At 44.7% G+C, this 11,249-nt stretch overlaps 1 protein-coding gene across 2 annotated transcripts in view; it reads right to left on the bottom strand.

Annotated features, from left to right (window-relative positions):
• Window positions 1-1,448: 1,448 nt before the first annotated feature.
• Window positions 1,449-11,249, bottom strand: part of RAD51AP1 (RAD51 associated protein 1) — an 85,029-nt gene continuing 75,228 nt past the window's right edge. For both annotated transcript variants that reach the window (XM_068560911.1, XM_068560912.1), the window contains 5 exons: window positions 10,087-10,259; window positions 8,426-8,486; window positions 4,931-5,060; window positions 2,406-2,581; window positions 1,449-1,693 (listed from right to left, as the gene is read on the bottom strand). In XM_068560911.1, coding sequence (XP_068417012.1) covers window positions 1,449-1,693; window positions 2,406-2,581; window positions 4,931-5,060; window positions 8,426-8,486; window positions 10,087-10,259 — 785 coding nt within the window. The remainder of the gene's footprint in view (window positions 1,694-2,405; window positions 2,582-4,930; window positions 5,061-8,425; window positions 8,487-10,086; window positions 10,260-11,249) is intronic.

Raw genomic sequence — 11,249 nt, 5'->3', positions numbered from 1 at the left:
TTCGGCTACAGGACTTGGCTTCCCGTCCTGTCTCCGCAGAACGGCTGTGCACCTCAGCTTCCTCCATGGCTGCAGACAGTCGGTGTCGACAACGGTCCCGCATACCTGAGTTCTGTTGCCAGTTGTGTACCCTTCTGGCTGTAGGGCCTGGGACAAGCCACCGCTTCTGACACTGCTCTGACTTGATGTCCACGTCACCCCACTTGAGAAGCGTTTTCTGAATTTTACATTCTCCAGCTATTTTTTATTCTCCGTCCTCCCTTTTAGAAACTTCCTCCTCCTCTGGTTTCTAGTTTCCCCATTTTTCTACATCTCTCAGGGGCTCTACTCGACTTTGTCAATCCCTTACATGTTTGTCTTTCCCAGGACTTTCTCTTGACCCTCTGCTATTCTCTACCACCTTCCCTAGGTGATCTCATCCAAACCCATAGCTTCAATTACCTGGTGTCTCCCTTCATGGACAGTTAACACACTGATTAAAATGAAACCTGTGAAGCCATGTATGATGTTATGATCTTGAGTCTCTTGTACACATTTATCTGTACTATAATTACAACCATATACAGACTGAGTTCGTGTAGGTAAAGACTGGAAGGGCAGGTGGCGGGTGAGTGGATACATCCTGTAGTTTGCTCGTCTTCCGTCCTTTGGGAAACCTGTTGTCCCCTACTCCACGTGGTCCTGGAGAAGCATCAGTCATGGCACTGCCACCACACCACACCACACCACACCACACCACACTGTGGGCTTGTGACCCAGGCTGGCCAATCAGAGGATCCCAATATCTCAGACACAGTGATGAGTTCAAGTCCGATCAATCAGTCATCTCCGAGACTTTCCTACCAGCAGGAAGACTGCATCTTTTGACTGGCTGAGAGCGGTCATCTTAACTTCTGGGCAGAGCTTGTCTTCAGGGTGAAGTTAACCATAAAAAGAAGCAAGACTAATGGGGGAGAGGGAGTCTGAGCTCCATGACGTTGTCTGAATTCCTAGATCTTGCTGTGTCTACACTTACCCCTCCTGATGCCCCAGTCACATAAACCAATAAATGTCCTTTGTTGTTTAAACTAGTTTGAACTCAGCTTCTGTCATTTTCAAACCAGAATCCTGACTGTCTTGGGCAAGAGGAAAAAAGTGTTTTTTTTATTATTTAGAGTCCTCTCAGTGGTGCTGTAACACTGAGTACTTAACTCTCTCCCCACCCCATCTCCCCACACACGCACCCATTGTTGTATGTGATTTGAGGGCATAAGGAAGGCGCACGGGTGCAAGGACATCCTTTCCAATCCCTCATCATAGGAATCATGCCAATAGGCCATGTGAATAGAGGTGTTTTTTTTTTGTAAACCTTTATGCATTAAAAAACAGTCTTAAGTATTGTACAATGTAAGTGCTGTCTCTAGTACTAATCACTGGTGGAAAGGAACAGGACACACCCTCCGCTCAGGTCACACAATAGGTGGTAAAATGCTTGTGTTCTTGGGGGAGCAGTTTTTGTTTTGTTGTCCTGTGGAGGTCTTGGACTCCGCTGGCCCAACAACTGCCTCGGGCTTTCCGGAAGCTTCTGCTAGATGAGGCAGCTGGACGACTTCAGCTGTGTGCTGGACAGAGCCCTGCTGATTAGCTGAATTCTGATCCTGTTTAGTGGCGCCGCCTTTGATTTTGTCTTTAGTCTCTATTTGAAGGATCACCTCTGCCAAAGAGGAGAGAGCAGGAACAAGTAAGTGTTCAAATGTGAATTATATTCTAACTGTGCATTAGGCTCTAAATCATTTTGGGGAAATCTGGTTGTAATGATACAAAAACAAGTCATTTGTAAAGCACATTCTGTGTGCCAGGCACTATTCTAAGCCCTTGACACTTACTGGTTCCTTTGATCCTTCCTGCAACCAGAGAGAATAGGCATTATTCCATTCTCATAAATGGAGAAACTGCGGCACAGAGAGGTTAAGTAAGTTGCCCAAGGACCCACAGCTGGTAAGTGGCAGGGCCAGAATTTATCCCAGGCAACCTGACTCCAGTGACCAAGTACATAACCATGAGGCTATATTGCCTATAAAAGATACTTGCATAATTCCATAATCTGTCTGATAAAAATCCAAAAGGTAATTATAGGGCTTGCAGAGGACACATTGAAAGAAAAGGAAAGGAGGGGAATAGGAATTGGAGATAGGAGAAACACGGAAATTCCTAATGATGAGAGGGCAAAAAAAAAAAAAGGCGAACCCAGCCACAAACAAGTTTCCTGAAAGAGGAAAATCCCCAAATTAAGAAGTGGCAGGCCAGTAGTGATGAAGCCAGAATAATTAACCAAGGTTGAGCTCAGAGAGATTGGCATGCAATCCTCCAGAGATGTCTGACCCCCTGGATTATGGAAATGGGACTGGCTGTTTGAGGTACTGTACCTTCTTTGCCCAAGTGACGCTGCCCTTGAACCTTGTCCTTCCGGGCCTCAGAGGGGAAACAGAGACTGGTTTGCCTCAAGGTCTGAAGCCTGGGCTGTGCTTTGAGGTTCCGCGGCTCATGAATCCAAGCATGCCTGAGGGCCTGGTCAGGGGTCATGCGAAGAGAAGGCTCCCAGCTACACACCAACAAAGCCCAGCATCGGTTAGGGTTTTGTTTCCCTTTTTAATAATGAAATATTGTCAAAGACCCCAATAAAGAACCTAAATAAGATATAAAAATGGTTCATTTTTAAAGAACCCATTTAAGCTATGTTATAACTCAAAGATACCATAGAACAGAGCTTATGACATATAATTTTAAAGTACCTGGAGGCAACTATTGGAAATGATCTTTTTAGAAAATGTGTATGACAAGCCAAGGACTATCTCAGAGCCCAAATTCCGTTACAAGAAATATTACAGAAAATCAAAACCAGTGGGATTTAGGGTTTAATAAACTAAGAACATCAAAATGCAGAGATGCTTAATTGTGATTCCCAAACTATGGAATTTGGACCTCCAAATATATCACAAAGAACATTATAGAACACTAGAATATTAAGATCATGAGGGAACCTGGAGATAATCCAAACTGCTAATGCAGTAACAAAATACACTTGACAAAATACACTTGACCCACCGTGGAATCATCTTGCCTTTCTTGAGTAATTTTAGTAACATGGCACTAACTCATAGAACTATCTATTCCAGTTTTTAAAAACTCCAATTCTTTAAAAGTTCTTCATTTTGATTGAGCCAAGATTCACTTCTCAGGAACTTTTAGCCTAGTGACTTTGACCCGGTCTTAAATTCTACCCGTTAGCATCATACAGAATGAGACAACTAATCCATCTTTTATGTCACAACCCCTCAACTATCTGAAAACATTTACATGACTACTAATTATTGACCATATGACATGACCAGGTCCTTCCTAGACAGGAAATCTCAGCTGTTATCTAACTGGTGCCCATCATGCTGGGAATAGGTACTAACTGCAAGGATGGCATTAATATTCAGACTCATCGAGGTCTAAACAACTCAAGTTCCCAGTTCTTTGTCCAGCGAACTGCTGTTAAGCTACACCTCGCCTCTCCTGAACTCCTAGAGTTAGCCTATAAAATCTAGACACAGAACTTTACATTTATCCCTATTAAATCTGACCCAAAACGTTTAGTCTCTCAAAGACTTGCTGATTAGCCAAATATGAAGTAATAAAACAACAGGCCCTGACAGCATGACTGCCTCTTACAAGGTGTGAGCAACCAGCCCTTTGCACTAAAAAGGAGAATAATTTCATTCTTGGCTCTGAGTTTCTGGATTACCCACCTCTGTCTCAGTACTGAGTTTCTGTTACGAGTTAATGGTCATTCATTCTATCGCCTCAGCAAGAGGCTGGGGTGGGGTGGGGGTCATGATGGGGTACAGGATCCTTCTCTATCTCCATTTTTCAGATGGGTAGCATGACCCCCCCCCCCAGATGGGGAAACTTCTGGCAGTCCCTGGTGGTTTATTTTCTGAGCTAGTACCTAAACTCCAGATGCACAAATGCCAGAAGAGTAGTATTTTGCTAAAACTACTTCATCCCACTGAAGGAATGAGAGAACATAAAGATATGGTCTTCTAAAAATACTAAACAATTATAGGACTAATACAGCTGGAAGAGACCTTAGTAATACCCCACTCTACAGAAAAGGAAACTGAAGCCCAGAGAGACAATGACTTGTCCAATATCACGTGGCTAATTTATTTGCCACTCAGTGGAGACAGACTTGCATAACCTCTTTAAAATTGGTGACAACAGCTAGTATTTTCTAAATACCTTCCAAACTAGGTACTGTTCTAAGGCGCTTTATGTACTATTGGGTTTTTTTAATCAATGCTATGACTTGGGTGAAGTACAGAGCCTACTTTCTGAGATTCAAAATATGCCTATAAATTCTAAAAAGCTGTACATAATAAATGGTTTATAGATCACCCTTTCCCTAGTTCCCTAATATGAGAGGATTTAGACTCTAAATCCTAGGGGAATGGGTGGGAAGGGGCCTGAAACCAGTTTGTACTGGGCATGTATGCAAATAGTTACTGATACAACAGACTCTCTGAAGACCCTGACTTCAGTTCATGAAGCAGAAGACACTGAGGACTTGCCTACAACCTCGCTTCCAGGCAGTCAGGGCAAGAAGGAAGCAAGCTCGACCCACACGCTGTGTAATCCAGGGCAAGTCACTTAATCTCTCGAGCCTCAGGCTCCATGCCTCAAAACATCAAATCGTCTGTCCCACTGACCACGCAGGATGGACAGTGGAGAGAGCAGTCTGATGAGGCAGCAGATAGGAAAGCATCTCGTAGACTCTAAAGATCTACGGCCCGTGTTTATTACGTCCCATGACTGCCTCCCAGCCCCAGACTTTCACCAGCAAACATGTGGGAAAGTACAGTATTTAAGAGGAAACCCAGAAGCAAAGACACCCTGACAAACTCACACCAAACACTTTCTCAGAAAGTCCAGGAAGCTGGTGTCGTAGGTTTTCAGCACCATGGTGAGATCCTTGGAATCCGGGTATCTTTTTTTCCCCCTGTTGTTGGTTATATTTTTAGGAAAACCTTTGGAATCTTTAGAGAGACAACATTATGTGTTTAGTTCCAGGTGTGAATATGCATCGGTCACATCAAAGCTGTTCACTCAGCCATGCTGCTTCTGGGAGTGGTCTCTGCAGCTCTCCCGTGCCCCTCACACACACACACACACACACACACCCCCGCAGTCTTAGTTTAAACTAACCACGTGTAAATTATCCAATGAATACAATTTACTTTTACAAATAACTTGCTACTACTCGGCGTGTTCTGGGCCACCACCTCCTCCTGGAATCAATCAAATGATTGTAATGGTTTAACATTAACCCACGTAAAATAATAATGATAATAATGACGATGACGATGATAATAATAATAGTAAAGTAAATCTGAAGTGACAGAAACGGTCCGCTCTGAACAAAAAGCATGTTGTCCATTCTTGGCTTACCTGTGCCCTTGATAACTTCCTCACCCCAAAACGTGAGAATTTGGGACAGCCATGGGGAATAACAAGAAAGACATTTTAGGAGGATTGACTTTCAGAGCTCATGTACAAGCCGCACAAGCAAGTTAACCTCATCTCTTATTTTTACAGTCGCGTCAAAATTTTGTCCATAACTGGAATGATCAAACTTGGTTGGTGGCTTAAGACACTGCTTGGAATGATTTTCTTCAGCCATTTCCACTGATTAAAGCCCTCACCAAATGTATCTTCTGTCACTGCTGAAGAGAAACCCCTGAAGACAGGTCCAAAGGTGGCCTGAGAACACAGTGCAATGCCTTGAAGGCAAGACCGCTCGTTTGGACATCTAGGTCCCGGTGAGCATGGTCAGAAAGGTGACCATGTATGCTCACACCTTGTAAACATACATGTAAAAGGGCGGCTATGTATAGACACACGTGCAAAATTGACACATTCCATGAAACTCTCACAAAAACTCGGGGTTCATACAATGGACATCCTGGAAGGTACATAATGAAATGCTTCTAATTACTTTTGCAATCAATGCAATTTGCAGGGGGTCCAACAGAACACCTGCTCTTACTGAATTCCTAGAAGAGCCCATGAATGTGTGTGTGTGTGTGTGTGTGTATATACACACATGGGTATCTGTGTGTTTATATAGATAAAAATGGGCTGGGGGTACTCCATAGGGCATAGGTCCTGTGAACTCCTTTTTGACTGTGGCACCAGGGCTCCCACCTTATCCTATATTGCCTTTTCATAAAATGGCCAAAGAAGAATTAGATTCATGGGCTTACAAATAACATAGCTCCTACAGTCATCCTTATGTAATTGCTTTTCTTGTACAAGTTTTTCCTACCTCTCTGACCTTCCCCAGTATCTCATTATTCTCCCCACCTCCTCTTGCTGCCTGGAGCACCTACATATCTTGCTACCTTTGAAGAAACAACTTTCCTCTTAATTAAGGGTATTAACTAGGAGTGGCTGGGGGCGGAGGACCTGTTGGCAGCCCAAACCTGGGGAAGGGAGAGCCAAGAACTTAAGTGGATATAGTGTTTCCAAACTCGCCTCATCATAAGCTGCCGTAAAAAACATACAGACTCCTGAGTCCCACCTCAAACACACTATACCATAGGAGGATCCTGGGGATTAGCATTTTCCCCAAGAACCCAAATGATTCTTATAATCAAATAAAATTTGGGAAACACGGATGAGGATGCAGCTCCCGATAACGTCCTTTCTTACGCGGGAAGGGAAGATACCAAAACCACATTCTGAAGCCTGGTGCTGATGGTAAAAATCGGGCACTCTATGAAATGGACATGTGTATGCCTTTGGTACCCTCTTACCAAAATGCCTATATTCCCTTCCTTTTGATTCCCCCAGGTACAATCTCTTGAGTTCAGGGTTATAGGCTTGAGATGTGACTCTTCCCACATGGTCTTTGTCTAGCAGGAGGGAACACCAGTGCTCCTACATGTCTTTCCCTAAATCCTTTGAAATCCAAAAGGCTGAATTAAAAGTGGTGGATGGGAAAAGTGTATTTGGGGTCAAAAGACCAGTTCCATTGCCCCATGCATAAGTTATATACCAGCGAGTCAGCCAGATCCTCTGCTGCCATCAGACTGCTCCGGTATGGGACTGACCAATCCGAGTGGACGACAGCCTTGGCATTGGAGGGGGATCCTGCGGGACCTTTTCTTGCCAGACCTTAAAATCTTAGTTTCTGGATCGTGGGCTCAGGGCTGTGGCTTTTTAACCAAATGGTACAGAAATAGACTACATTTTAACCCCCACGTGGCTGAACCAATATATACCGACTGCCCATCAACATGACTGAAACACTTTTGTGCAGGAGGGTCCCCCAGGGTGGTGTTTTTTGACTTTCCTATTGATGGGACAAGAGGTGGAGAGAAATTATGTGATTTGTCTACCCATTGTGAGGCCACCGTTGGGTGAAAATAAGAGGCAGGAGGGCTGGGAACGACAGCGTGAGCCTGTGAACTAAGGTGACGACAATGTCGTGCCGGACGGCAGGGAGCCCGTCTGTGGAGCCCTCGTCCCTCACATCTGGCTTCACTCCACTTGGCTGACATTAGGGCCACTGTGGCTTTTTGTACATGGGAATCCCTTAGCAAAGGGATCTTAGATCTGGGACTGGCTTCCTCTTCTGGTTCACAGTGGCCCAGAAGCCCTGCCCGAGTTGGACTTCATTGATCCACCGGTCCGTCCTGTACAGCACAACTTGGCTTGAAAGACAGAGGATCATAAAATCCAGAGTCTGGGAACTGGGATGGAGGGTGCAGCATGGAGACTGTGGATGAAGCTTAATTCCAGCAATTAGGCAGATGTCCTATACAAAATGGACAAGCCATAGCTGACAGCCCTTGCTTACCCATTTTATACCAAAGTTGCAATGAATCTGGAATAGTAAGGGACCGGGGGATTAAGAGAATTTCAGCAGGAAAGAGTAAGGCTCCATTAATGATAAACTGTAGCAATGGAATTTTCCACTATTCTTGCAAAGACGCTCCTGCTCTCTGATTTCCTTCACAGGGCATAGTGCGAGCGGGCAGGCAAGCTGCTAGGGGAGGTGGGGAGAATTGTTAGGAGAGGGTAGAGTTCTAATCTTTTGGGGTTTCAAGATCTGCTGATAGGCCTTCTGAGCAGGAACCTGGTCACTCTCGGGCACCTGTGCATCTTCACTGCCGAGACCCCGTTCCCAGTGACTGCCCCACCCGTCTCCATCATGCACCTGGTACCATGGCTCAGCATATTTTTACTTTTCTGAGAGAAACATCTAAGCACAGCCTGCCTTTTGGGGTGGGGCCAGAGGAAGAGCATCATATGGGGTGTAGGGCATGGAAGGTGTCTTCCAGGGCTGGGCAACCTCCTCAGCTACAACAGGAAAAAGAGAGTCAGACCTGGGACTCACCAAAGAATGTCTGTCTCCTGGAGGCCGTCTGGATGAAGTGGGTTGGCGGCAAGCCCAGCACCTTCAACAAGGACGAAGCAGTGGATTCACTCCTCTGGAGTCACACATTCCAAGACTGATTAGAACTGGGTGGGACTTCAGCTAAACGTTGTCTTCTACAGATAAGGACCCAGGATATTAAGCGATAACCTCAAGCCAGTGGCAGAGCAGGTCCAGAGCCTGAGACTTGACTCCTAATCCAGGGCCGTTTCAGTATCCCGAGCACTGGCACCACCCACATTATTCTAAACAGACATCAGCACCTACTAGATAGGCCACCACTCGTGATAGCAGCCAGATCCCACTGTCCAAGCGAGTAAACCAGTGTAGCTGCGGACCACCCCTGAGTTAAGGAGTGACACATCCCAGCTCAGAGCATGGGAAGGGAGGAAAGGAAAAGGAGATGGAAATCACCAGATGGGCATCAGACCGCGATATGACAAAATATCTTCTGAAAAGACAAGAGTAACACCTGCTCGGTCACCTTTCCCCACTGCAACCGATAGGGGTGCACACAGAAGAGAGAAACGACAGGTGTCCCCCTCAGCTCTGGGCCCCTGTCCTTGCAGCCAGGTTCCCAGGTTGTCCCTGCATGACCCTGTCCTCCTGTTCCTCAGCCTCACGGATTGAGGTCAGGAGGAAGCTGCAGTCCTGGGGCAGTAGGAACCTCCACCCAGATCCCATGTCCTCCATTCTCCTTGGAAGTTGGAGGAGGATTGGCTCAGGGATGCTTCATTGAATCATCCATCATCAACCTTAGAAGCCATGGACTCTGGTCTCCTCATTTTACAGAGATCCAGACCAGGGAAGTGACTTGCCAAAGACAAGGAGGACTAGCCTCCAGGTTTACTGATTTCCAGGGCAGTGTTCATCCCACCATAGCTATCATTTATAGCTACTACTAACTAATTACTTGAATACTTTATTATCAGTTTCAACCATAAGAGGAATCTCTACATTAATTCTCAAGCATGTATGTGTCTCCCCAACCAACCTTTAACTTTAAGACAATCCAGAAAATGGAGATTTGGGATGAATGGATAGATAGGTTGAGAGAGAGAGGAATTAGATATGTCTTTGTTCAGAGTCAAAATATCTTTGTTCCCTGGGGAAATCCTAAAATGTGAAATTTCCAATTTTTAGGATTATTTTCTCCCATGTCGTCTAATTTGGCTTAACAAGATGCCTTTAAGTAAAAGAATAGCAGGGATAATAAATAATCATATGAGAGTCTTGGTAAAGCCTTTTCATTGGGTGATATTCTTCCCAGAAAGTTAAGATGGTAACTAACAACTGAACAGTGCACAGACTTCAACGGGTGTCATGTCAGCCTGGTTTTTAGATTCTTTGGAATATATTATTTGAAAGACTGGTATAACAGTTTTATTTTAAATGTCACTATTCACAATATGCTGGAAGTTACATCCTTTGCAGTTACTTAAATTTAGGATAAAAAGGTTAGATGTCAACTCAAAAGTGTACATAATTACAAAACATCCAACCCTGTCCCATAAACAGACGCAGGCCATTGCCCTAGAGCGAGTCCGACGCAGCCTGGAGTCTGAGAGCGGAAGTTACCCATCCCGAGGGCATCGGCTGGAAGGCAGCCGGGTCCCCCTCACCTCCATGATGCAGGCTAGCTGCTCCGCCTCGTTCTCCCCAGGGAACAGGGGGTAGCCCGTGTACAGCTCGGCCATGATGCAGCCCAGGCTCCACATATCAATGGCCATGTTGTAGGGATGGCCCAGGATCACCTCTGGGGATCGGTAGAACCGGCTTTGGATGTAGGTGTAGACTGCAGGGGAAAGAAGGAGAAACCTCACGTGGAAATCTCCTTTCCGGAGCACGCTGGTCCACATACCTGCTCAGGCGAGGGTGGACGATAATTAAGAACCCCCCCTACCCCCGACTTCTTTTCACTCTCCAGGCTTTGCAGGGAGAAGGAAGTACAAATGGTCAGCACTTATGAGTCCCAGCCCCACATCCAATCCCATCACATCCTCACAGCAACCTGATTATCATGAGGGGTTGCCAGCCTCACGTTACTGATAAAGAACTCTAAAGTAGGCATTGTTCTAGAGAAGTAAATTTGCCAGGCAAGCTTTCAAAAAAGAAAACATAAGACGAATATAAAGCTAAGTTTTCAAATTGCCTGATTAATCTGGGGTAGACACCCTCTGAAGTATTGCGATTTGGCAAGGGAAGACGTGTATGAAAGTTGAAAAAGAAGCGTGCAAAATGCATAATTTAAAGATGTATATTCAATACATTATGTACATTGTGTTATATAAAGTATAGAAAGAAAAGTTCAACAAAATCTCAGCAGACAAGGATGTACAGAGGATATTTAGTATTGCAGGCAGCCTAGATTTTACAGATGAGGAAACTGAGGTTGGAGAAATGGGACATTACAGTTATTTGCAAATGCTGTTAACTGGTTACCTAGATGGGGGCAGGGCAAGGGATTTTTGTAGTCACTTCTCTGTTGTTTGACTTGGGTACAGTAAGGATGTAATAATTTTCAGTGATTTCAAACAAAATAAAGATTTAATAAAAATGACTTTGTACCCTGTCTGTTTCCAAAAATGGACTTGAGGCACTTTGCAATCAAAGTACAAATATAGGGGAAAGTTTTTTAAAATGAGTTTAATGACAGAGGAAGACAAATACAGTATGATTTCACTGACATGTGGAATCTAAAAAACAAGTGAACAAACAAAAGGAAAGAGAAATGTCTATTTAGATCTTCTGCCCATTTTTGGATTGGGTTGTTTGTTTTTTTGAT

This window comes from Eschrichtius robustus, chromosome 13 (genome assembly GCF_028021215.1).
Source record: "Eschrichtius robustus isolate mEscRob2 chromosome 13, mEscRob2.pri, whole genome shotgun sequence".
Taxonomy (NCBI): Eukaryota; Metazoa; Chordata; class Mammalia; order Artiodactyla; family Eschrichtiidae; genus Eschrichtius; species Eschrichtius robustus.
This window is presented reverse-complemented; position numbering and strand designations above follow the sequence as displayed.